Raw genomic sequence first — 27,806 nt, forward strand, 5'->3', positions numbered from 1 at the left:
GTTACTTCCTCATTCATTTCTCTTATCATTAACGGCCGGAGTCCGAGGACAGCTAGATCTGTCTTGTTCCCGTTAGCTATGAGAGTCGATGATTAGTAAGTTACAGGGCTGTAAGTGAAGGTGGATAAAGCGTGAAGAGGCGCTGTAGCTACCGCACTAGTTGTGCAGTGCACCATGTGTGTTAATTCAGGAGGACAACATCTTTACGCACATGACCGATACCTATAATATCTGAGGGTGGGGCGCGAAGCATGGGTTTATTCTATTCTATTCTATTCTATTCTGTTCTGTTCTGTTCTGTTCTGTTCTGTTCTGTTCTGTTCTGTTCTGTTCTGTTCTGTTCTGACAGGGTTTTGAAAAATCAAACCGTGCCTTTAAGAAAGAGCGTCATCCCCCTCTTGCCCACCCTCTCTAGTGACGTTTCCTTACTCCCAGCATGCACACTGGAACTCCAATTATTGCTAATGGCGGGTATTTGTTACACGCGAATTTCAGGCTACTGTTTGCTAACTTTATGTATTAATATTACACTGAACAATTGAAATTGACAGACACTGTGTGTTTCGGAGCCGTCTCGAAGATATCCAGAGCGAAGGACTTGATTTTGAAGAACAGGCGACATTGTATCATTGGCTGCTCTCCGTTACTGTCATAACTGAAACTAAGTAGGAATACAGCGTGTGTTTGAGTTGAGAGATGGCTACAGTAGCAATGTTAGCTCAGTAATGTAAACGTCTACCTCAGAGCCATAGCTCCTAGACTACTGAACAATAGCTAATGGGACGGAAGCGATTAAGAGCACAGAAACTTGGCATTCAGCATTGCAAAGCTAATAGGGACTTTGGCATTTTGTTTCTCCACTCATAAATCTCTACAATCAAATGAAGCGGAAATGATTTCTTTGAGATTATCAGTGTTACTAGGGCTATTATTAATACCCGTTATTCATATAACGCGTGCCTCGAAACTAAATATCCCCAAAGTGTTATTACCTCTTGCCAGAAGTACCAGAATAAACTTCACATTGGAAGCTACTGAAGGTTGTTACAGATGGTAAGTAGAAACTCACAGGAGGTTAAAGTCTGTCTTTACTCAACAGGAAACTGAGGGTCCCCCCCCAGCCCCCCTGCATGCTCTGTGAAGCGTGGGTCATATTTCATGGGGCATGTGAGGTCACACGGCTAGAAAGTCAGTTCAGGGCAGCTCAGTTTTGGTGTCACAGAATTACCAAAGCCCCCGAATTGAAATAGCTCTGGTGAATTTGAACAAGTGCAAAGATGGGTTTCTTCTGTTACTTACATGTTAGCTGTTCTTGTGTTCATCCAACTGAACTGTAAAGCTGTGACTCCACCCTCAAAGCATCAAAATGTGCCCCAGATCTGTCACATTCTGCAGGATATTCCACATGCAATCCACCTTTCAATTCCCAGTGATGAACTAGGTCAAATTCACATTGTTATGGAGGCAAGTGAAGAACAATAAGGTTACTCCAAATCTGTACATGGCTGATTTGTTGTGGTCATTGTCTTCCAGGTCCTCCACCAGACCAGAGGTAGCGAGCATCCAGGCCGTAGATGCAGAGAGCAGCAGAGGCTGCTCCCAGAGAGCCGTTCTCCAGGCTCTGTCCACCCAGCCGTCCAGACTGACCAGCATCATTCTGGCTGAAGATGTTGGTAAGTGCAGTCAACCTAAATAAAGGGATAGTAGGTAGAGGGACAAATAATAATTGCAGGAGCAGAGAATAGGATATTGACTGACAGATTAAAAGTTTGCAGCAAATGTGCAAGTGTGCACTGCTATCAATTCATATTATTGGGTATTCAGATGGAAAAAATATGCACAGAAATGTGTCCAGACATGCAAATGTGCATTGTAAGCTATTTACACTATCAAATTTCCAAATGGAGGTAATGTATACAGAAATGTGTCCTAGAAGGTGCAAATGTGCTCAATTCCCCATATAGAGTAGCAAGTCTAAGCAAGAGGATAACACCATTTATCATTCTGTTGCACAACACATTGTTCTTTTACACCCTACCCTTTTGTGTTATGAAATACTGTATGTCATGTGTTGCCTGTGGCTCTGTTGGCCTGTCACGGAGGGCTGGCAGCTGTTGTGAGTAGTTGCCTAGTAATTGAGGAAATCAAACACATTGGCCCCTCCACATGCCTCTCAAATGTCTTTCTCAAACAAGACAAAACTGCCTGTTCAGACCGCTGTCAGTGACTTTAAATGTAGCCTAGTTCTTCCCAGCTGTTTTGGGTTTAACAAAACATAATCTAATGTAATCTATCGCTTGCGATGACCAGACCTCCTGGCTCGAAACGGCTTACTCAGCACGTCAGACAAGGCACTGGACAGCAAACATCTGACTCAATGTGAAAAGCATTTCCCAAGAGCTGAGGATGGTGTTGATCTACTCATCTCTGCTGCCATAACTATACAGTCATATAATAAAGTAGCTGTATTAGTTAAGAGATGGATTTCTATACTTTGTGCCTCAACCGATACTATTGTTCCACTGCCATTGGTCATATATATTCAAAACATTGAGTCATCTATTTCTGAGCTCCGTCTTGTTGGGTGAGAAATACTATATGCACTGTCTGTATGAGGTTTGTCCCCGCTTCCATTTGCAGTTACAGGACAGGTACTGCGTTGTGATGCCATTGTGGACATCATCAATGAGATCCAGATCGTGTCTACCACCAGAGAGCTGCATCTGGAGGACTCGCCACTGGAGCTTAAAATCCATGCACTGGACTCTGAAGGTATGATATACTGGTTTATCACAGGATAATATATTTTTCATTCCAGGCTGCTTGTGTCATTGATAATTGAATAGCTCATGAAGTCTTTATAGTCTACAGTACCCATCAATATATGAAATATTACTCCATTTTACCTTTTTCTCCAATGGATCCACAGTGTATTGTTTATTTGCCGCTCTAAAGACTTCTCGGAGTAATGACTGAGCTGGCCCTAGGCAGGCTTTTCTTTCCCCTCAGGCTGCTGCTGTGAAGTGGCTCTGTTTGTTCTGTTCCACTGGTTCCATTTAGGGCAGACACACTTAGTTTAATGAGCTGTAGCCACAACCTGATTCTTCTTCATGATGGCTCCAAGGCTTTCATTTTGTTTTTGTTTGTTTTGGCCTAAAAGTGCATTTTGAGTTTGTCACATGGGGTAGATTGTGAAGGGAAGGCGTGTATCCCATAATGAAAGATTGGTTTTGTTTCAGCTTATTCAACTGCCAGAGGCTGTCAAACAAGTATGCTCAGCATCCGCTGTACACTCAAGTGTAGTGACCTAAGCCCTACAACACTAGATGTTGAAAGGCCTACGCAAATATTCTCTGTGCTGTACCTAATCTTGCATACCCATGTGTTCTGAAGTTGATTTAAAGTTTGAGGCTAAAGGAAATGGCAAATCTGACTCTTGTCCTTTTTTATGTTGTAGGGAACACCTTCAGCACCCTTGCAGGTCTGGTGTTTGACTGGACCTTAGTGAAAGATGCAGATGTGATTGGATTCTCTGACTCCTACAATTCATTACGGTAGGCTTCCCAGTGTTAATACATATAACCCTCTGCTCAATCTCCACTCAACCCTCTACTTTGCATAACAACCTGATAGCAACCCATAAGTAGATGTATAATACAACCCAGAGCTGATATGCTAATGTAATGATAATAAAACTGATGATATAGTGATTCTGAGTTTTTTGCCAGAGTAGCATGATGTTTTTGTTTTACCTCAAGTTCCCTCTACCTCTGTAGAGAGACCTGTGTGATTAATCATTCTAGAGATCAGTTGCAACAGGGTCATACTAAGTTGAGTGTCTAATGCATTTTCTAATCTTTTTCTCTTCCCAAGGGTACTTAAATTCTCTGAGTCCACATACACGCCTCCTGGGTACATATCTGAAATGGAGCGTGTTGGGAAACAGGGAGATATTATTTTGGTGTCAGGACTGAAAACGGGACATGCTAAGTTAAAGGCAAAAATACAAGAGTCACTCTACAAGGTGAGTTGTTTTGCAGCACTTTAGTAATATTATTTCTTGGCTGTGGACACCAGCACTTTGTTCCACTGTATTGTTAGGAATCATAGGTTCTCATGGTCTATTTTTAAACACAAGAAAATCATAAGAGTAGGATAAGCTCTGGTGGAATTGTTCCCCGTGTGTGATAGCTAATCTCCTGGGATGTAGAGGTCTATAAATAGCAGAAGCTTGCACAATAGTAATGGCTCCTCTCCTGCCTCATCTCTGATGTCAGAGCAGTAGTGCCAGTCTAATTATCTAGGCTTGTCTGGTTTAAGTAGTGGTGACCTTGATGTTGCTAAGCTCAAGTGAAACCCCTTGGTCATCAAATGACAAAGTGTAATTATTATTTTTCAATATTATTATTATTATTAGTATTTCAGTAATGTACAAAATACTCAAAAATGCCCGACAGCCAAATGCAATTTCAATTTCTTGGCTTGATTTACATGCAAATTTTTGAAAACCACAACCAGTTTGGTCTGGTTTGGTGAGGCGGGAAACTGCTGTTTTGTTGTGCTGTAACTATGGTATCCATGCCACAGGATGTGGGTGCAGCAGAGGTGAGACTGCTGATTTTAGAGAACATCCTACTGAGTCCTGCACATGATGTCTACTTGCTGGCAGGCACCTCCATCCAGTACAAGGTCCAGAAGATCAGACAGGGCAAAATCACAGGTCTGACTCTGCAGTGTAAAGCCCATTATTCTACTTTTACCACAGCTGTTAGTGTTAACTGCAGCTATATCCAGCTAAGTAGTTCATAATGTTTGAATACTCCTTACTATTGCTTGCTTATAATGTTGATGATGGAGGAATTAAAGGAATAGTTCACCCAAAAATTAAAATTCGGTCATTATCTACTCATTCTCATGCCAGTACAAACTCGGGCCGAGTTTGTACTGCCATGAGAATATCCCTTTAATGCTTAATCCACTGTTACACCTAATTGTTAGTCACTTTTTAGAGAAGAGCATCAGTTAAACATCTAAAATGTATGAATGGTAGAGTCATTGATGTCAGTGTGGCCAGATGAGTACAGCAGCTGTGCCGTTTCCCGAAGTTTCAAAGCCCAGCGTAGTGTACAGACAGGCTTCATCTTGAGCTAACTGGTGTTTGTCTTATGTGTGTCCAGAGCTCTCCATGCCTTGTGATCAGTACGAGCTGCACCTTCAGAACAGCGTGGTCGGGCGTGATGGACACCCAGAGCTTGCTGTGGCCAGTCTGGATCAAAGCAGCTCCACAGTCACAGCCGTCCAACTGGGACACATCAACGTGGTGCTGGACCATAAGAGTATCCTCCTTGCAGTTCCGCAGTCATGTTAATATCTGCGGCAGTTATTTTTTATTGCTATAATGTACTGTAATTTGCCAGGCCATCCTCCACCGATAATGTATAGTGCGGTGATTTGTGTTAATGAACCGCAGTGTTGAAGGTGTTAATTATATCGGCTCTCTTCTCTGCAGTGCTTGTCTTTATCTGTGAGCGGAGTCAGCCAGTGATGAAATGAGACTTGGCAGACAGGGGTAGACCTGTGTAGCTAAGGAGTCTGATTAAAACGCTTAACGTATTGTGCACTTGGCAAACATGAAGCCTGAACTATGGGTTTAGAGGTGTTTCTATCTCTCAAACGGTCTGATAATACGCTGTCAGGGTGCCTAACTTAATTTTCCTTAATAGCAACTGCTTAGGCCTTCGCATGCAAGGAGTGTCTCGCCTGCCCAACAGCACGCTTTATGTGGTTGAACCAGGCTACCTAGGTGTGTTTCTTTGTTCTTTATCTATACAATATTGTGAGTGTCAGTTGTTTACAGTTTCAGCTGACTTCTATTTTCTCTGTAATTCTTTTAGGGTTTAAGATTCATCCAGGAGACAGCTGGGTTCTTGAAACAGGCAGAGTATATGATATCCTCATTGAAGTATATGACAAGTCCAGCAATAAGATTTACCTCACTGATGTAAGTACATTTCAGTAAAATAACTAACACAGTGCTTTTTGTTTTTCATTTTTACATTTTTTCCTGCAAGTAAGCATTTAATTGTTCTGTGTGGGTCCTGTATACCAGCAAATGTGACAATATATAATGGAAGTCAGTACAGGACTTGCATACTTCTAAAACACATTCACCCTGTGACCACTGGAGAAATGTATGGCATTCTATTGTGCTAACCGTCAAATCGTTAAAGTCTCATTTTTCACATTTTCTCATTCATAAAAGACATGATCCACAAAACATAATCTCAGTTATGATCGCATTACAGAGCTAACCCGTTTTTTTTTGTTTGCTTTGTACAAATGACTTACAAAGTTGCTAAAAGCATTAAGGATGTCTCCAACTTTTTGACTGATCTCATTCACCCTCTTTGGGTATGAGCGACTTGTTTTGATGGTTTTTACTCTATGGTATATCGATGGCATTGCTTAAATAATGGGTCCACATTCCAATAATCTGAATAGAATTTTCCTAGTTCCTGAATAATGGAAAACTGGAATAGATTTTGGTCAGCTTTAATCAGATGCAGCCCGAAACACATCTGAGAGGCATTAGAGAAAAGAGATTTAGTGCACATTGAGCCTTTCTTTAATGTCTGCGCTGTCCTGTGAGTTTTATTAGCCAATATTTCAAACGAGTGGTGGGATTCTAACGAAAACAGTCAAACTAGAAAATCTGAGCTCACCGAAATCTTGACACGTAATATTAACAAAGACGTAACCCCTTTGCACCTTATTTATGTATTAATTTATTTTCATGATTGTTTGTTTGCGGCTTATTTTGTGCAGAATGTCCGTATTGAGACTGTGTTCCCCGGGGAGTACTTTGAAATCCTGGAGTCTTCTCTGAATGGATCGTACCACCGTGTCAGAGCGCTCAAGGATGGCCAGACGCTCATCGATGCTAGCCTGAAATCTGTTGTGGATCAAGTGAGTTTTAACCTTGAACCTTAGCTATTCATATTTCAGCTGGAGCGTCATTGTTGTGTTAATCCTCCACTCCATTCTTCCAGTCCAGTATAGAGGGCTTGACTTTGTCCTGCTAAGGCCTCTGTTGTGTTTCAGAACGGAGGGGTCCATGCACTCACCAACCCAGTGCACAATGAACAGGATGTGGAAATCTATAACCCTATAGTCCTTAGTCCCAGTATTCTCACATTTCCATGGCAGCCCAAGGTTGGAGCTTACCAGTACACAATAAAGGTAATTAATCCTACTCAGAATACGGGAGAAACTTGGTACTCGCATTGCTTTGAGTCTGTCATAGGCCTATAGTGTATACACATGTGCAGTATGACAACTTCTTTAACAAAAGATGTTGAAATATTTTGCAGTTAATGTCATTCACACTTTGCCAAAACACTGGAAACAAGTTTTGTAATGGTGTTGCCGTGTTTGAATGTGAGATCAAGAATTTTGTTGCTGGTGCTCTGTAGATTTGTGTGTACCAGTTTGCATAATGACTCATTTCCCCTGGTGCTTGCGACAGGCGTCGGGAGGCAGTGGCAATTTCAGCTGGTCCTCCTCCAATACAGCTGTTGCCACAGTGACCGTGAAAGGAGTGATGACAACTGTCAGTGACATTGGCGTCAGCGTAGTGTATGCTCACGATGTGCGCAACCAGCTGCACTACGGCCAGATGAAGGTAAACCTTAAAGATTGAAAGTGAGCCAACATGGAAATACAGGCACATGAGAGAGAGTTTTTTTGTTTTGTATGGAGTATTGATCTTTGCATCCACAGCTTTAAATGGTATATTAAATAATATGAATGAATAAATTAATTTGTTTGAATCATTTATTATTGAGTCAAAAAAAGGTTCAGGTTATTGACTGCACTTTGCACCTTAACATATATTTTCACTTTGCAATATTTCTCAAAGTAGCAGCAGCAGCTAGAGAGTCTTGTTTTCGCTCTTACTGTTTTACTCTTATTGTGGTCCTTACAAAATTCAAATACTGAATGATTACCACTTTATTACTTTGGGGCACAGCTACAACCTTAAGTCAAACACAGAATCTGTACTGTCGAAATTATCCTCAAATGACAGATGGTAAAATAATGTTTTCACGTTCAGACCTGGGAGAAGGATTTTCCTCTCCAACATTGGGCCAGTCCATTCTTTTCCACTTTGCTCATTGCTACATTTTTCCAAAGATAGTCTGTGTAACATTTCTCTTCCTGCTTCTGCATCGTAACATTTTGGTCACATAGGCGCACGCTGCACATTCAAAGCTTTGTGATTGGTCATGAATAATAGAAACGCTTAATAAACCACACCGGGACTTTCAGGAGAACAAACACTTCAATATCGCCGTATTACATGATTAATAATTGTGCAAACATAAAATCACAAAATGCGTTTGTCTATAATTAATTGTGCAGCCCCAGTGGTAATTATGTACATCTACCTTGCAATACCTTGTATCTCCCCATTTTACCTCCATCTCACACTCTTTTAACACCTCTTTGACCTCATTTTCCCCCAGGTGTATGTTGTGGAGCCTGTGGCGATGGACTTCTCTCCCTGTCCGGTCGAGGCCAGGGTGGACCTGGTGCTGGAGCTGCCCCTCAGGATATTTGGCCTGCTGGGCGAGGTGGATAAGGAGCGGGTCATGTTGAGTGACTGCTCCCACTTTGACCTGCAGGTTGAGGAGCAGAACCATGGTGTCTTCCAACTGCTGGAGGGTGAGTCCAGCTGATCCGACTGAGTGTGACAAATCTTAAAAAAATAACACTGCAGTCTGATTTATAGCAGTTGGTCTGCTATATGAAAACTAGAATTTCTTTATCACCTGCTTCTATTTACCTCCTGTTTTCATCTCAAGATAATACAAGTAGTTCATTGTGCTTGGCTTACAGTGTAGAGACAATTTCAACTAATACTAAAGCGTTTTTCATTTATATGGCTTTCCAATTGGCAGTACAACATTTATCACCTTGAAAGTTCCTTTGTTTCGCAAGATCTATAGGTTTTCATTTCGGTATCTTGCATTATGAATTAGAAGACTGGGCTGGGATGAATAATATGACCTCTCTCTGCACCGATGTGGTACTAGATGGGGAGAGAAATGACACTCTGAGTAAACCTGTGTGAACAGTTATGTTTATTTGTATATTGTCATATTGCATTCTCTCTCTCCCTCCCTCTATTTTCTCACCCCAACCCCTCCCATCTCCTCCTCCTCCTCCTCCTCCTCCAGGGAGGCTGGCTCCAGGCCAGGACCACTGCAGTGGGGTGAGAGCCAAGGCTCTCGCCCCTGGGTACACCGTCCTTACAGTCAGCTACACCCACGGCAACGTTCACCTCAGTGCCAAAATCACCATTGCTGCCTACCTGCCTCTCAAAGTGAGTCCAAGTCATGTGTTCTCCTTCCAGGGCCTGCTTGCCATGCACTTTGAGACATATTATCGTACCCTTTTGTACTTGGGCATATTTCTCAAGGCATTCAGAATTTATGTCCGTGTGCTAATTTGTTGATGGTTTAATTAATGGGACACCTTGACATTTTCTTTGTGAGTGCTCTGGAGCAGCTGCAGGGTGTAATAATCCTGAATTTTACCTGCAGTCTTTGTTGTGATCTGCTTTTATTCTTTCAACTCGCCTTAGAGCAGCAATTAACTTTTGTCTTCCAAGGAAACACACTCACACACACAAGTACACACACACACGTGTACATACATACATACATACAGCCTCTCCCTGCAATCATGGCAGAAATGCGGTGATCAGCTAGTGTTAAAATTTTCTCCTCCTGGGTTTCCTTTGCTCTGTGTATTTTAATTATGCATTATGCACTTGCTACACTGATTTGTTTTCTACACTTTGGCTCTAGTACTGCACAGGAATGGCATTGACGTCAGCTGCTGTGGTAGAATATAGCATTTATATAAAGCATGCATTATGGTGAGAGGTGACTTAATCTCCTATCATGCATCATTTTGTCACTCCGGCCTCATAGATAGCTGCGGTTTTCCTCCTCGCTACATTTAGGTTAGCAGCAGAATAAGATGCTGTTTGATGCATCACTTTTTAGGCTATGGTTTTATTCTGGGATTGAGTGTTGTTCTTTTAAATATTGCAGCCTTTTTTATCATGTTTCTTCACTTGTTCTTCCCTGGCAGCTATAGATTGACCCAATTTTATTTCTTTGCTGTGTAATACTGTGTATTTCTGCTGAACATTTTCCCAGTTAATTTCCTCTTAACACTAGAATGGCCAAGCTGACGTAAAATGATGTCTGCTTTGAATTTTTAAATGATATATTTTATTGAAATTCTGCAGGTTTCCAAATGTTCCTCTGCGACTTTTCTAGACCCACTTTCTGTACAATCTGTGTTATTAGATTTTCAACAAAATAGTTCTAGGTAATTAATAACTACATTTTCCCCCCTTCAGTTGACAGCTTTTTGACTGTTTCTTTTGGCCTTTCTAATGTTAAATCCCCTCTTACTGAAAGTTAAATGTATGAACTGTATTTGGCAGGCGGTTGACCCTGTATCTGTGGCCTTGGTGACTCTGGGCTCATCTAAAGACATGTTTTTCGAGGGCGGCCCGAAGCCCTGGGTTTTGGAGCCATCTAAGTTCTTCCGCAGCTTGAAGGCCGAGGATGAAGGCAGCGTCAGCCTGGCTCTCACCGGTCCTTCATCTCACAGCTATAACCAACACCGGGTCAGAGCAACCTGCAAGGCCCTGGGAGAGCAGGTGAGATCAAACTGTTTCTATTTAACATTCATGCCACTAATTGAAGAATAGTAAGGTTTAGGTTTCATAACATACTTGTCGTACCTTGAGAATAAAAAAAAAAACTAGCTCAATATTCTTATAATCTGTGTATAGTTATCTGTATTCCCACTGGGTCTACAGGATACTCCGGTGTTTTCTGTCCTCACTACATCATTGTGATGCTTCAGAGTAATTCAGCTAGAAATGTAAACTTATCATCTTGTGCACGTTGCCATCAGAAGTATGGAGAACTGTGCTGTTCTGTAATGCCAGATTAATATTTTGACGTTCATGATACAAATGCAGATCAAGTTCTCACCAGAGCAGTAAACAAGACGAGAGTTTCTGTTATCTAAATACCAAACGGCAAATGCCAAACCTCAAGATCGTAAAGAGGTCATAAAATCCAGATATTTGCATGTTTATGTTCGCTGGCATTTCACAAACAATCATTATTATATTACCTTCTCATTCCGTCGGTTCCCGTTCCCATTAGTTTTTACCGATGATCATGATCTCTTTTTTTCAGGTATTGGAGGTGACGGTGGGGAACAAGGCCAGTCTGACCAATCCCTATCCTGCTGTGGAGCCGGCAGTGGTAAAGTTTGTATGCGCTCCTCCGTCCCGCCTCACCTTGGTCCCAGTGTACACCAGCCCACAGCTAGACCTGACCTGCCCGCTACTGCAGCAGAACAAACAAGTGGTATGTGATCTCTTCACATAACAAGGGTCAACAAGCTTTCACATGCTATGTTCAGCTGCATACATTTTCTTTTATATGGCACTATTTCTTCTACATTATTTACTTAAATTCGTCCCTAGCTGTTAACCCTTAAACCTCTGAAGAAAGTTGTATTTTACTGTTTGTAACATAATGTTGAAATGAGTTTTGTCCCTAAAAGGGAGATATCCTATCCAGTTTTGTTCCAAAAGGAGATATCCACCATTTGATTAAAGTCACACCTTCTCTTACAATAGCACACTACAAAGTTGAAACAAATTATGGTGCCTGTTAAAGTCGAGATGAAACAGCATTTCGAGAGTATCTAACTTCCGTATCGTGACGTATTTCCGAGTGAAACAGGAAAGACAGGCGGGACATAACGTTGGGAGGAATTTGATTTGAACGTTGAAAAGTGGGTGTGTCATAACACCCGAAGACACACCGAAGTACCATGCTGTTGCTAGCTAGCTAACTAATGAATCTTAGCCTCTTAGCTCTGTGCGCTAAAAGTTGAAGATTGATTGATGGGTGGATGTCATGATATTATTGGTTGAAATTAGTTACGGGCATGCTTACGTAAGCACACGGCATATTTTGTTTTACAGGAAGAAAACATGATTGAATTTTGATATAAGAATACAATGAAATTGATTTTTGGTATTTTTTTTGGCATATATTGTTAAATAGGTGCACAGTATGACCGGGGATGTGATCTAAAAGGGTTAAAAAGGCATTTTTCATTTCATCTCGTCTTTAAATGATGAAATGGTAGCTTGTCCTTGGTTGACAAAACTATAACATTTTTACAAACTGGATCATGTAAATTTTCGAGCTAGTCATTGATGAACTTAAGGTAATGATGTTTTTTCCGTCATGGACACATTGTGCTTTTGAACATGAACTCATATGAACAATATCATTCTCCAGGTGCCCGTTTCAAATTACCGTAACCCCATTTTGAACCTGGCTGCTTTCGATCGGCAAGGAAGGAAGTTTGACAACTTCAGCTCTCTCAGCATGGTGTGGGAGTCGACCAAAGTGTCCCTCGCCAGTATTGAACCCACAATGCCCATGGAGCTTGAGCTGTTAGAGGACAGCAACAAACAGATGAAACTTCATGGTAAAACCTGTGACATCACTTAAACCTTTGTTGTTAGTTTGTGTTTGTTTTGGGTTTTTTTTAAGGAGGGTGGGTGGTCCACTCACCTTCAGTAGTTTTATTCTTTGATTAGACAGTTGGAAAGTAGCGAGCGGGACTCATCTGCTGAACTATCTCTGGGCACTTAACTTGATAATGACTTTTGTTTAATGACACTTTTTTTTGTTATCTGTGGCAGGGCGTCAGACTGTTCTTGTCCATCATCAGACTGGGATTACTGCCATTACAGTGACGGCTCTGGGTTACCAGGTTCCACATCTGACTGCAGCGAAGGTTCTCAGTCCAGTAAGAGAAAAACAAAAGGCTCAACTACAGAAAAGCCCTTAGTGTCCCTTTTTCACTTCCTCAGAAAACAGGAAGCTGCTGAGTGAAATGGTCTCTAACCAAAGCCTGTCATCACTTGAAAAGTCTAATTTTGTCAATAACAATGATGATGAAAATGAAAATGATAATGATAAAATTAATGGTAATAAAAATCTCATTTTACCTCAGTCTTAAAACCCACCAATTCACACCATGATCCAGTGTCCTAAACTGATACAGTATCTGGATGTCTAGCGAAGCCTTTCCAATTTCAGCAGCTTTATTTGTAAAAACGTTTTTGAAAACAGCATTGTGATGTCACTGCTTTTCATCTGTTCATGCTTCAACCTTTTCCCATTTTCAGTTTCCAGACTCAGGTTTGACTTCCTAATAGGGCAATACCAGCATATTGTCTGTTGGCATAATATTTACTATGGTAACTATAGCACCCATTCTTTTTCATCTCTTCCTCTTCCGGACAGTATGACCCCTTGACCCCTGTCTCAGCCACTCTGGAGCTCCTATTGGTAGAAAACGTGACAGTTAGTCCCGATACAGTCACCATATACAACCACCCAGACGTGCGGGTAAGAGATACATTTGACCTTAGATATTATTGGTTTATCTATTTAAACTCCCAAGGGTGACTCCTGACAAAATAAGGTGACACTCTGTTCATGGCTTTCTTACTCAAAAGTGTAACTGATTTCAACAATTTGTCATAAAGGGATACTATTTAATTATTTTTACTGTCTCAAAACAAATAAATAGGGATACATTTCATTACATACGGTTAGTTTTGAATTGCAATATTCAGTGGATTGCAACCTCAAGATTTGTAGTTCTATTCCAGACTGTCGAAGCTTGCATCTCCTGCTTTATATACGTTTCCCTCTGTGGGCCTCCCTCTTCTAATCCTGTGTGATATAGGAGGAGTGTTTGGCAGGTGTGGGGGTTAAATAACACCTAGTGACCTGTTAAAGAGGATTATAAAGTGTGAGTGTGGTCAGAAGTCCCCTTTGATGTCACAAGTGAATTAATATTATGAATGGCTAGCTGAGAAAAACATGATACTGTACTAAGTGGGATGTTTTTTCTGAATCTCCCTCGATGCGTTATCATTTGTGATTGTCATTTTTATGAGGTTTGTGTGTAATGTACTTTGTCTTGCAGGCGGACCTGGCCCTGCGAGAGGGTTCAGGCCACTTCTTTGTCAATACCAGCGTTAAAGGGATAGCAGACGTGGTCTTCCAGGAAGCCAAAGGAACAGCTCAGGTGAGGAGGAACACTCTCTGGACTGTGCTTTGTGAGGGATTAGGTTAGGATACACAACAATATTATTGAACAATGCACCATATTATTCTCAAGAAATCTTCTGTGTTGATTTTCAGCGCTTGGATAATGGATTAATGTGCACCAGCGCTTAAAAACAAGCTCTAATCAATGCAGAGATGCATAATGACAAACCAGAAAACACATTTTGTCCAATGGAAAATATCACCTTTGATTTGCTTTGTGTGCCCAGGTCGTTCCAGTCCAACCAGGGGTGGTAAAGGTGATGGTTCATGACCTCTGTCTGGCGTTCCCAGCCCCTGCCAAGGCCACAGTGCACATCTCTGACATCCTGGAGGTTTATGTGAGAGTGGTTGACAAGGTCAGTTTCCAGTCCCACAATCCCTCATTCTGGAGGGTCCAAACACTGCTTGACTAGATGATCCCTGTTATCAGTACCACACATTCCTGAAATGCCTGAATGGCGTCTTAGCACTCAATATAGTTGTCCTATTCAAGTTTCTTTCCTAATTTTCATGACAGTCAAGCTTTTTTGAATTGGTGTCAAACCCTTGTTTGCCCTGCTTGTGATACAAACTGATTATTTCCCTGATGATGGGCATAATTTCTCTGTATTTCAGGTGGAGATTGGTAAATCTGTGAGAGCTCATGTCAGAGTCCTGGATGATAATAAGAGGCCCTTCCCAGCCCGTTATTTCCATTTCATGAATCTAAAACTTAAGGCAGCTTCTGCAATAGTCTCTCTACAGTAAGTCGTGTGAAATTATTCAACTTTATGTGGAGGACACTCGAAACATGCAAGGTTTCATGTGAATTTCTGATTGTCTCTCTTCTCTGCAGAGCATTAGCCGACCCCTCAGAAAAAGATACCGCCATTTTCCTAGTGAAAGGTCTCTCCATTGGGCAGACCACTCTGTCAGCTGTTGTTGTGGATAAAAATGGGAGGAAAATAGCATCCGCACCTCAGCAAATAGAGGTATAAAGTTTCTGTGAGCTTTTAAACTAGCCGTCCAAATTTTGACTCTTGCATCATTATTTTACACATAGAGATGTTTTAACTTCTTTCTTTTTTCCTTTCCAGGTGTTTCCACCATTCAAACTCATCCCGAGGAAAATGACTCTGTTAATTGGTGCAATGATGCAGGTTTGTATTAAATCAATGCTTGGGCTCTGTCTGGAAACAGCTGGTCTCAGCTCCTTCCCACTGATAAGGCTGAGTCCTCTGCCAGGACTCTCCTGGAAGAGGATGTTAATTGCCACATGGTTTAAACATCCAGCTCGCCTTTAGTTTGCCTCAGCTCATGCTCCAATTAGGAAACACTTACCATCTATCTAAGAAGCTTGCTAATTGCTGAACATTAAACTCCGTAATATACATACACTGCACATCATTTGTGTTGGATCTCCATTTCTCTAATCTTGAATAGTTTAACACACAAAGCATAATTGCTTTTAGCAAATTGTTATCAGACCCCACATTGATAAGGGCTAATGAATAAACCAACAGTGTCCTCAAGACCAGTCATGTGAGACTAATACTCTGCCATTTTATGTCTCATCTTTTCCTATCCCTCACTTTTTCAATCTATCCCTCCCCTTTTCATCACTCCTGTCATTTTGTAGATCACATCTGAGGGTGGCCCTCAGCCTCAGTCCAATATCCTTTTCTCCATGGCCAATGAGGAGATAGCTTCTGTTAATGGCATTGGCCATGTCAGGGGTATTGCTATTGGCAATGTCACTGTGACTGGACTGGTCCAAGCTGTAGATGCTGAGACTGGGAAGCTAGTCGTCGTCTCTCAGGTAAACTTACAGATGATGTTGAATTGCTTATGGCTCGCTCAGCTTTTACAGATGATAAGCTTATTTTCTGTGTCTTTAGGATCAAGTAGAAGTTGAAGTTGTGCAATTGAGAGCCATTCGAATCCGAGCCCCCATCACAAGGATGAAGACAGGGGCACAGGTATGATCATTTTGTAGAACAGTGTAAAGAAATATCCCCAAATTTGAGCATTATACAGGGGCACTGTTCTTAATCAGAAACAATTTCAGTATTCAATACTCACTATGGAAGATATCATACTCACTGATTCCCTTGATGTGTCTTGTTTCCTTTTCTAGATGCCTGTATACGTGATGGGTCTGACCAACAGCCAAACACCCTTCTCCTTCGGCAGTGCTCTCCCTGGCCTCACCTTCCATTGGTCCACCACCAAGAGAGACATCCTGGATGTCAAGTCACGTCACACTGAGGTGAAATGCCCTCCCTCCCCCTCCTCTACAGATTCATGCTGTTGTATATGGTAGTAATTACAGATCCTGTTAAGTCATTCCTATTTTTGGCTCCTGCTGTCCCCTCAGTCCCCTTTTTTTTTTATCAGTTTTGACTTATTTAGGGCGAAAAAAAGATGTGCTCTCTCTGCAATACAGTATGATAAAAATAAGCATCTGCCTCGTCTCTGCTGCCTTGTCACTGCTGCCATTTATTTGATTTACTACTGCTATTTTTTCCATTCTCATAATGGTCGCTGTCTCCTTCAGGCTAACATGCAGCTCCACTCAGAGCATAACTTTGCCATGAGTGTGACTGGAAGAACTAGAGGACGGACTGGGCTGAAGGTGGTGCTCAGAGCCACTGACCCCAAGGCCAGGCAGCTGGAGGGGAACCTGCAGGAGCTCAGTGATGAGATCCAGATCCAGGTACAGCGCTGTGTTTATTGTGCTCTCTCTCTCTCTGGGGTTACACCTGGACACAGTTGTAAACCTCTTGTCTGTGTGTCTAGAACACCAATGTGATATGGTCCTATAAAACCACTCAGATGCTTTATAAGGACCCCACTTGATGGACTAGCCCGCTTATCATTTTCATGTCCCCTGCTGCTTCTCCAAAACAGAGAAAAATGGCATTAAAGGCAACAACGTTCTGAAGTTGCCGAGCACTGGGATATCTTAAGTTGTTAACTTTGAGAAGTGATAAGACTGCAGATTAGTTAGAGTTGAATGCATCCAGCTTCAAACTGCATTAAACTATGACATGTCACAAGAGCCAAAACATCAAAGGATGATTAAAGCCCTCTAATAATTGGAGTTTCGACTCTTTCCTTTGATCAAGGTTTATGACAAGCTGCACATGCTTAATCCTGAAGTAGAGGCTGAGGAGATACTGATGGCTCCAAACTCAGTCCTCAGACTCCAAACTAACAGGTGAGTTATAAGTGCCTGCACAGTGACTGATCCTGTCTTGTGCCTACTCAAAACTCTCTACTCTCCATGCATGTGCATTACTTTAAGTAGACAAACATATGGATTTCTCAAACACATTTCATTATAAAATACAAAAAAATGACAGAAATGTGCATAACTCAAGGGAATTTGATTTGGTTTTATGTTCCCCATGGTGTCTCAATAGGGACGGTGTGGGTGCCCTCTCCTACCGGTTGCTGGATTGCCCTGACCAGGCTGTTATCGCTCACGTGTATGATAAAGGCCTGCTCTCCTCTGGCTCCCTCACTGGCTCCTCCTCCCTGCTGGTCACCTCGCAGGAGACCTTCGGTGTCAATCAAACTCTCATCCTAGCTGTCAAGGTCAGTTTGATAGAGCCTATAAAAAAGGCTTGATAATATTTGGTTATAAAAGCTGTTTCCTCTGGACATTGGCGGTGAAATCCATCTCAATGAACTCCAGCATCTATTAGTGAAATAAGCTCCATTACCCTGGCTAACGCTCAGTGGGCTGCATTGTATAGCCACTCCATAATCGTCAACAATAGCACTGACCCTTGTAAGGGCAGCTGACATTGCCCATGGGGATGTTGAGTATGACGTTGGTTGTTCCCTTGATTCCTCAGGTGGTCCCTGTGTCCTATGTGCGCTTCAGTACCAGTCCAGCTCTCCACACCTCCAACAGAGAGACCCTGTCAGCCATCCCCCTGGGCATGGTGCTCACCTTCACTGTCCACTTTCACGCCAACACCGGAGAGGTCCTGCACAGCTCCAACTCCCTCCTTACGTTCTCCACAAACAGGTCATTACACACTTCTCATTATCTATGAAGTGTTTGTTTCATTTATTGAGTACACTGTGACCCAAATATCACAAAAATGTGTTCCTCCAATATAGGGATTCCATGTGTGAAAGTTACCTTCCAGACAGACAGTATGATGGGAAAGAGGAGAGAGGATATGTTTTGCAGTTTGCTTAGTGCCTCAAGGCTGCAAAGCCATTATCCTGCTGTTCTGGGCTATATATATATAGAGTACCAAGGCCTCTCTTGAATGGTCTGTTTGTGCAACCTCACCCAACCTTGCGTGAACTAATGTCTCACACTATTTCAAATTCTGCCAGGCAAGTAATCCCTCCCTCTACCAGTAGAACAGAAAATTGAATTCAGTGCTAGGGTCAGTTAGAATGCATTTATTCAGCAAAGTCCTCTAGACCTTGTTGTAAAGTAAACATGGTAAATCGGTATTCTCAACACGATATTGATTTTTGGATTTCAATTTGAATGTACTTTATGTGGTGTATTTTTATGATATTGATCCACACAAGGTATGTCTATTACATAAAGAAACAAGATATTTTATATACCTAGCCAGTGTTGTGATACACCATACAATTCCTAAACACACACACAGCCTGTGTGCGTTAATATCTGTGCAGTACAACCACACTAGTGGAGGTCACAGCAGCCTGTGCTTGGAGTTCACAACATTAATTTACTGGGCTGTTCCTTTCTCCTCATTTCAGATGGAGTTGTTTCCACCTGAGTGAGCTAAATTAATGGAAGAGTGTTGGGCAGGGAGGAGCATTGCTGCACTCCCAATGAGGGACTCCCTCATCCGCCTGCACAATAAATTGATTCTATTACCTTGTTCTCCAGGTGCTGACAGACAATTTGAGGGGGAAAGTATCCAAATCACAGTAGTAAAGGGATGATGGTCTTGGGACTAAAAGGGCTAGTCTGTGATTAGGCCCTGTAGGGTCTCCAAGGAACCAAATGGATTTTACTGGCATTTGAGGAGGGAGCAGTCTGGCCCTGTTTGGTCAGAGTGGTTGCGTCGTAGTTGGCAAAAACAGAGATGTTTTCAGGGGAAAAAAACAGAAAATACGGTAAATGAAAAAGTGATGTAGAACTGCTGCACCAGGTAAAAAGTAAAAAGGTGGAAAACAAAGAAGGGCTCCAAAATTGGCCAAAATAATGGGAGAAGGAAAACCACTTCTAATGCAGAAAGTAAGAAAATGTATTCAAGCTTAACATAGCAAAAAATGGTGTTAGAAAGCTGTGTAACACTTATCACTAGCTTAATGCACACTTGGCAACACATTTCGAGTCAGTGCTCTTTCTCAGGCAGCAATGAACCGCTGCACCAGGACATAAAGTGCCAGACAAAAATTAGGCAAATCCAAAAACCCTTCTCAATAGCTAAGTATTCTATGTTTCTTTAGCATATTGCCCTAGTGTCATATGTGCCAAGAGAACTTACAAATCAATGTGATTACTTACTACCTCCATAATTTAACCTGTATCCCTGCTCTGTCCTGCAGAGATGACCTGGTGCAGGTGGGGCTCGGGCCTGGCAACAACACTCTGACAGTGAGGACGGTCAACGTGGGCCTCACCCTGCTGGCGGTGCGGGACCAGGAGCAGATGAGTGTGGCAGACTACCTTCCACTGCCTGTCGAGCATGCCATCCAGCCAGAGGAAGCCCACAGACTGGTGGTGGGAGATGTGGTCTGCTTCACCGCCCAGTTTGTTAGCCCAGAGGGTGAGAGGCTCTACACATTCTTACAGCAGCTGACATGTTTTGTCCAAATGTAAAGGGATGAGAGAATACCTTTTTAGAGCAGAAAAAGAGAGAAAATACTTATGAAAGTTGATAAAATGTTGCCCTCTTTAGATTGCATTATAGTGACACTGTACTAATGGCAGCCTAAGTTGCAGCAGCATTCTATTTTTGTGTGTTCAACTATCTTTACTCACGTTTCAAATTCTTTTTGTTATGATTAAGTAGCTCGGGGACATTTTTCTGGCTCCGCTTTTTATTGAATTCCCCTCAAGGATAAAGTACCTATCTATCTATCTAATATCCATTTGAATTTAATCATTTCTCTTGCCCTGTATTTTTAACTGGAGTATTATGAGCGGTGTAATTTTGACAATAATTCTTGAAGGCTGGAGTTGATCACCTGTAATGACTCTTCCCTTCTCTGCAGGTGTTCATGGTACATGGAGCTCCTCAGCCAATGGCGTGCTTCAGGTGGATCCTAAAACTGGTACAGCCGTAGCCAGAGACTCGGGGACAGTTACTGTGTACTATGAGATACCTGGTATTTTGAGAACATACAGAGAGGTACGTTATCTGTGACAGCTGCTATCTTAGCTGCAGTGCCTTGCTGACAGTGTGATAAAGCTTGAGGTGTACTGGTATTTGTTCTAGTCATGGCTGTGATGAATGAGCTACAAGAAACAGGTTCTGAGTGTTATAATTATGCAAACAGCACACCTCTCTGGTTTCTACGCTATACTGCTCACTGTTCTCCAGAGATTTTGATCTCCTGTGCCAGTGCATCATACTGTATCAATCCGTCACCAATATATCATAACGAGACTAAAAGGAAGTGTTATACAGTACAGCAGGTGCACAGCATATCCATCATCACCTTTCAGTAAATCATTGTGTCTGCCTAGTGTGTGTATCCAGTCTTGCTCCTGGACTGAATAGCCTGCAATTTTTTTAATGAATATTTCCAGTTAACAGTGTGAGAATTGGTGAGGCGATTGTATTTTATCTCAAACAGAAAGGTATTGACAGCATCATTCTAACAAAATAAAAATAGAATAAAGATTTTTCATAATTCAAATAGAGACATTGACAGAGGTGCCAGTGATATCGTATAAAGCACTCAACTGCGTTTTCATAATGGCTCCTTTCCCTGACAGTCCTATCTGATTGATGTAAATAATTACTGACCAATTAATTACTGAATAATTATAGGTAGAAGTAATTGGGCACGTACAGAGATGTAAATGTCAATACAGATTATTAAAAGCACACATCTGGACCTTCTTGGGATTTATTGACTTGTTTTGTGTCTTTTCTTTCTCTGTGTGGTCCTGCAGGTCGTAGTGGAAGCGACTATAAGGACAGCAGCTATGGCACAGGCTGCACCCGTCAGGAATGACAAGGAGACGAAGGTCCTGCTCACCACCAGAGAAACAGGAACCAACCTCATAGGTACTGAACTCACTCACGTTTTAATTAAGTGTCAATTAAGTCCCTGTTCTCATTTATAACAAGAATTAAGAAAAACTGGAATCATTTGTTTTAATAGTATTTTCATTTTAACTTTTAAGTGAGAACCATGATGTATTTTAAAGGAGATAATGAAGCACATAGTCTTTGTAAGTCTTAGACGATTGTGCTGTGCCTCGCAGGAATGTGCTCGTCCGCCCAGACTGATGCTATTGCTCAGCTGCAGCCAGAAACGTCCGTCAGCTGCCATCTCAGCTTCACCAGTGATGCTATCGACTTCCCTCCTCACGATGTCTTCAACACACACACCGGCTTTGACCCCAGCACCGGTAAGGCTGGTCTAACATTCAGACCACAGAGATCATGTTCATGGCCAGAGAGACATAGGGCTTCACAATTAATCGGTTATAATCGTACATTACTATTAAATGTAGACTGTTGGCATATTGGTAATATTGAAGCATTTCATTTCACTAGCAATGTCTGTTGTAGTTGAAAATAGCCAGGATGTTGATATACGATGGAAAATTGAAATCAAATCAGTTTGCTCCTCAAATCATCAAAAGTAATAATTGTGATCGCAATATCTCACAATTATTTTAGCCATAGTCATGCAGCCCTACAGAGACATGAACTCAATGACTGGAGATTTACTGCCTCCTGATCAGCATGACTGGACTATAGAAAGTGCTTGCTGTTGACCTTAAAGGTAGTGGTTGAAGACATTTACTGAATGGTCCTTGTAGCACTGCCTTTTCCTCTCTTACCGGGTGTAAATGTGTTTGATGGTTTTGACATTTACATCACTGGCTACCCATTAGAAGCATAAAATTTTCCATAACAGGGCAACTTCTAAACCCAGGCACAATCTGTGCGTATGCTCTGAACCAGGCGCAAGGGAAAAAACTGTTTACAAGCACATAATCATAATCAATACCTCCAAGGCCCATGGAATGAATTTAGCATGGGCTATAAAAGGTGTCTAGGTGATGTATTGAACTGAAGAGACTCCCTGTCGCTTAAGAGCAGTGGTCTAATTGTGTTTGGGAGTTGGGACTTTAACCCAGTTGTTGCCTTATCTCCGAGGGGAAACCTCTGGAGGGCTTTAACCACTCAGCTGAATCCCACTGAGATCCTAATGGGAGTGTGTGATTGTGAAATGACCCTTTCCTACAAACCCAGGGATTACAACTCAGTGGGAATATAAATGGAGCAGTTACTTGTACCTACCATGTACCTTGAGACCACATTGCCACTAGATACCAAGCAGTTGTTGTACATCCAGTTATCTTTTCTCTACCTGATTTTCAGTTAATTTTAACTTGTCATCACCTCAGAAAAGCAAAAATAGGGAATTACTTTGATGTCATTCTCTGTTGTTTCAAATGCACACATCGGTAATGTATCTTGCTCCTTCTCATTCTCCTCCCTCCATCTTTGCCACAGGCTTCTACACATGTTCCATGACCCTGCAGCCTATGACCGACCAGCAGACCCGCGTGCTCAGCATGTCCATGACCAACCTGCTGGTGAAGGCAGGCCTGGAGGGCAGTGCCTTCTCCGGGGAGCAGGTCAGCGCCAGGCTGCCCATAGAGCCAGGTCTCTACTCCGACCAGACTGAGCTGCTGCTCTCCAACCTGCACCCATCAGCTGAGCTCACGGTCTATGGCCCCACTGCAGCTCTGGCCAACATGGAGGTCAGCCACAACCCTGTTACCCTGCCATAAGAACTTGTAATATAATGTAATGTCATTGCATGTTTATAGAAGACAAGAGGTATAGTATAATAATGGCTTTTATGCCCCCTCCTTTCTGTAAACAGCTTTGTAAGAACAGTCTTGATACCGACACTAGGGATGAGACAATAACCGGTACTACTATATATCACGGTAAAAAACAATAACGGTTTTGACACTCCCCCTACTTTTTATTACCGTGACCACCGCTGTAGCCGCTGACTTGTTGGGAGGCGGAATAACAAAGGCAAAAAGTCAATATTTTACAGAAATATTTTACACATGTTCTACAGTCTTACATTAAAACATGTTTAAAGAAGAGAAATGTCTTGTGTTTGATATGATAAATTAGTTTTTCAGCAATTGAAACATATTACAGTACTGTTTTTAAGGTTTTCATCTTATTAATATTTATCGGGATAATATTGTATATTGAGATAATTTTGGCCAAGATAATCCTGCTATGAAATGTTCATACACACAGTCCTAACCGACACCACTTGCTCCATGTCATTAGGTGGTGTCTACTTCTCCCAGCATTTCCGTCCATGAGAAGGAGGCAAACCATGGCTTCCCCAGTTTCTCCAAGTACACCGTCAGCGCCGTGGACCCGCAGGCAGCAGCCTCTGCTTCCATTTCCATAAGCAGCGCTTCCTCTGGCCAGAGTCTCCTCATCCCGGTCACTCTCATCCACGTGGCTGATCCCAGCTCTGCCATGCAAGGTCAGATGTCTTTTCAGAGCATATGACCAGTCGGTGTGCATCCTGCCACAAGGTCATGTGGCTTTAAGAGTGCTTTATGTGTGTTAGGATACAGGAAAGGTAGTCAGGAAAGGTGAAAAATGGAACTTCAATACTAACACAGGTTAAGAATGGAGTTAATATTCTAGTCGTCGTGCCTTTTAACGAGCAGAACTATTAACTACAGAATCAGTAATCCGGTAGTATTTCTGTCATCTGTAGGAAATAAGGGCACTGATGAGGCAGTAGACTTTCAATAACTATCCATCACTCCATGAACTATTAATAGTGTAGATACTATTATGTAGGCCATTCAGATTTCACTGCAACCATAACAAACCATCGTTATGTGCTTTAACTAACATTTGATAGTGTGCGTTGTATGTTTGCAGTGCCTCTAACAGGTCTTGACAGGCTGTTATCTCATCCGCCTCTCTGTCTCTCCAGCTGCTGCTCCAGTTGTTAACCTGGAGGGGGGCCACTCCCTGCAGAACTTCATCGACTCCTACCAGATGATGTTCTTCACCTTGTTTGCACTGTTGGCTGGCACAGCCATTATCATCATCGGTGGGTCACCCTTCATCTCTGTGGGATGATTACTGTGGCTTGTAAAGCTTCGTAGCAGTTGGGCGCAATGCGTTACTAAATAAAGGGTTTGAATACCTGGATTACTTTCTGTGGTAATGACTAACATCACACATTTTAAATTCATTCAAGTTACCTACGTACTTTGTCATGTAAGCGTGTTCAGTTTTACAATAGTGTTGCCCTTTTCACATTCATCCTTTTCAGTCTCATCAATTTCATGCTTTGTTTCATGGGATTATTCTTTGTTTGATTGGAGCGTACAGGACTCTTGTCAAGTGTATTATTAGTTTTAATTCATTGTTTAAATGGATTTTCACTCTTTGTGCAACAATAGCAGGCAAAGACGACAGCTTTAAATACAAAGAGTGTTTTTTTTTTTTACCTTCCTTTCTACTTAACATTGACAAACAACACCTGCAACAGTGCAAACCACTTTGCTGAGGCCATTTTGTTATTGGTAACAAAAGGAGTGTAACAAATTACTGTTAAGTGAAGTATTGTCATAACATCACAAGTTGTTTGTTAGTATCCAACAACGGTGGTCGCAACTTGAAGTAGTTATAGGTGTGGATGGATTGTATGATTTCCAAGAGATGATTTGATACTGAGCTCTTCAAACACTGTGAGGATGAGTTTTCAATTTAATGTTTTTTTCCCCCCTCCTTCCAGTCTGCCATGCAGCCTTCTCTCCAAGGGACCAAGCTTATCACCCTGCTTTCATACAGAGGACACCGCCCATCTCAGGTGAGGCACTGTCATCCGCTACAGCCTAATAAGAAAATGAATTTGATGAAGCAGACACCCAAAGGGGAATACCAATGAATGTCAGCATCCAAATGTATCTCTATGCTCTGTCTCACTTTGGTTTTTAATGAATATCAATCCTTGAATTGGTGATGTCACGATGTCGTAAAGCTCCAGTGAGAATTAATTAGAAAAGATGGAAAAGGCGTCTGTGACAGTATGCAGGAATTTTCTGGCAATCAGTAGTTTTTCTTTCTTTTTCTTTTTTTTACAGAAAAAATGATAGCTCTTCCATAATAATATAAAGCTCATGTGGATGTAAAACGTAAGACGAGCATTGCATCAGTCCCCGAGTCTCCCATTCATTGTGAATGAAGCGGCTGCAGGCTGTGTCTGATTTTACAATTTATAGTCTGTTCACTGGTTTCTATATTTGGGAGAGTTATTCATGTTTATCAATACTGAATGGGCTGGCTAATGTGGACTCTTAAACTGAGTGGTATTCCCTTTCAATTTCTGCCATGTTGGTCCAACTCTTTAACTACCAGGAATTGATTTGCTCCACTCGCTCCTCCTTGAACACAAAGTGACGGTTTAAATCTCTTTTAAGATGCCCTCCCACCTCTTTTTTTACTCATGTGCTTCATTTGGATCTTTTTCAGGTTTTGGCTCTCCGGTGTCAAATTCCTTCAACCACACAATACCCAGTACCGACCCAAAGAGCAGCCCCAAGTTGCGTCTCTTTTCTCCAGACTACAGGTCTTGATAAAGCCTTCTGTCTGGTCTCTATTCTTCAAAAGTGGAACACCACAGGCCATTAATATCTATTGAATGTGCCTCTATCCCTCAGGATGAATGCTGAGACATGACTGCAAAATCTCAATTTCAAGGTCTTCAAAAGTTGGTAGAGTTGTTTAAAAGAAACGTAATTTCCAAAATGGCAGATCAATTAAGAGCTGCAAGTTGATACCAGGGCTACTTTCTTTGTGTGTGTGTTTTTGTGTGTGGAAGCAAGTTGATATTATAATCGCATATAATACGGTCTTGTTGTAATATGCGTTTGAAATCGTTTTTATACAATACTGCTTCATTATAAACTGACATCCTTTGAACAGGTAGATGTGCTTAAAAAAAACAAATCTCTCGTTTGCACTTAAATAAGGTTGCTTTACATATGTTTGATGTTCCGTTGTGTGCTATTTACATTAATGTTTATATCATTAATCAAGGTTTGAGATGATGTGAAATTTAGTAACTCAGGACGAACCACACTCTTGTATGACAGTTGACAGAAAATATTAACTTGAAGATGTTTATTTCTGAGGAAAAACTGTCCTTGGTAGTGTTGTATCTTATACATTTTGTGAAAATTATGACCACTGAAAACCGTCCTTCTCATAAGTTATAAACCCTCCATATGTGCGCATAATCAGAACCAGGAAAATGGTTGGTCCATTTTTTTTCTGTGGCATTGTTCTGGAATTTAATTTCCTTTTGTATCATGGCTGAATTTTTGAGCCGAAAGACATGCAGCTCGTCTTCATCCTCGTTCATTAATGTGAAACAGTTAAGAAATGTGAACCATGTTTCAGCTTTTATAATCCGGCATTGCTTCAGTGCAAAAGGAATCAATGTGACCTGGTCTTGTTTCTGAAAATGTTTTGTGTATCAAAGGTTTATGTTCCTGCCTACCCACATTTTTGGGAGGAGATTACTGTAGCTCTGTTAAATTACTGGGACATAAGAGTGTGACATTGTTTTAAATGAGCTATTTTTGTATTTGAAGAAAATATGTTGACAAGGAATTGTATTTATGTTAGCTAGTGAAATTGAGTTTTATTGGAACAGGAGTATGTTACTCCACTGTGCGTTCAGATGGTTTCAGTGCTTTTTCAGTGTTTAATTAAGTTTTGTAGTCACGCCTTATGATTATATCTGAATAGCTTTCAGCACATACCAGAATAACAAAGAGCTGGTCTAATTGTGGGAATATGTCCTTCCTTGCCTTTGCTAATAAAAGTTTTTACTTTTTACATTCTGTCATGTGTATCTCTGTTGCCTCTAATTAAGTGTGACAGACACATCTTAATACACTATATTTGGATTTATCTATACCTCACATACTAAAATATTGCTAGGGCTTTCAAATATGCTACAAACCTCTTCAAGATCCATAGCTTACAGGAAAGATGTGTAATAGGCTATCCACCCAGCAGCCAGACTGAGCATTCAGCATCAGTCTTTTTGTTTTTTGTTTTTTGTTTTTTTTTAACCTTTATTTAACCAGATAAGTCAATTGAGAACCAATTCTCATTTACAATGACGATCAGTCTTTTGTCAAGTAAATATGTCCATCTTCAACATAAATATCAACCAGAATCCCTTGTCCTGACAGTTCAACATTAGAGTGGATCTTAACTGAAGAATAGTTACATTTTATATTGCCAGCTTTTCTACATAATTTGAAATATAAGTCCTGTCTGATGAACTAAACTGCCTAAAGTT

At 41.4% G+C, this 27,806-nt stretch overlaps 1 protein-coding gene across 2 annotated transcripts; it reads left to right on the forward strand.

Moving 5' to 3' along the window:
* Positions 1-464: 464 nt before the first annotated feature.
* nup210 (nucleoporin 210) lies at positions 465-27,334 on the forward strand. 2 transcript variants are annotated; one of them, XM_071924578.2, is made up of 40 exons: positions 465-1,053; positions 1,534-1,673; positions 2,641-2,772; positions 3,458-3,554; positions 3,874-4,024; positions 4,588-4,720; positions 5,178-5,336; positions 5,735-5,803; positions 5,895-6,001; positions 6,826-6,966; positions 7,084-7,239; positions 7,526-7,681; positions 8,526-8,724; positions 9,240-9,385; positions 10,523-10,741; positions 11,292-11,465; positions 12,414-12,606; positions 12,824-12,930; positions 13,431-13,535; positions 14,122-14,223; positions 14,474-14,602; positions 14,862-14,989; positions 15,082-15,217; positions 15,323-15,385; positions 15,865-16,044; positions 16,124-16,204; positions 16,363-16,494; positions 16,783-16,941; positions 17,354-17,445; positions 17,651-17,825; positions 18,089-18,264; positions 19,785-20,005; positions 20,454-20,590; positions 21,361-21,475; positions 21,676-21,822; positions 22,940-23,190; positions 23,747-23,951; positions 24,417-24,536; positions 25,227-25,301; positions 25,964-27,334. In XM_071924578.2, exons 1-40 carry the CDS (start codon positions 893-895, stop codon positions 26,065-26,067), a joined length of 5,673 nt encoding a protein of 1,890 aa, XP_071780679.2. In that variant the 5' UTR covers positions 465-892; the 3' UTR covers positions 26,068-27,334. The 2 variants fall into 2 exon arrangements, with proteins under 2 accessions (XP_071780679.2, XP_071780680.2); XM_071924579.2 differs by having other exon boundaries at positions 7,102-7,239.
* Positions 27,335-27,806: the final 472 nt, after the last annotated feature.

This window comes from Centroberyx gerrardi, chromosome 14, assembly GCF_048128805.1.
Source record: "Centroberyx gerrardi isolate f3 chromosome 14, fCenGer3.hap1.cur.20231027, whole genome shotgun sequence".
In the NCBI taxonomy this organism is placed as follows: Eukaryota; Metazoa; Chordata; class Actinopteri; order Beryciformes; family Berycidae; genus Centroberyx; species Centroberyx gerrardi.

Excerpts from the sequence above, each read along its gene's own strand:
- nup210 (XM_071924578.2), top strand. The coding sequence starts at position 893 with ATGATTTCTTTGAGATTATCAGTGTTACTAGGGCTATTATTAATACCC. Across the intron at positions 6,002-6,825 it reads ATAAGATTTACCTCACTGAT|AATGTCCGTATTGAGACTGT; the intron begins GTAAGTACATTT and ends TATTTTGTGCAG. Across the intron at positions 21,823-22,939 it reads CGGCTTTGACCCCAGCACCG|GCTTCTACACATGTTCCATG; the intron begins GTAAGGCTGGTC and ends TCTTTGCCACAG.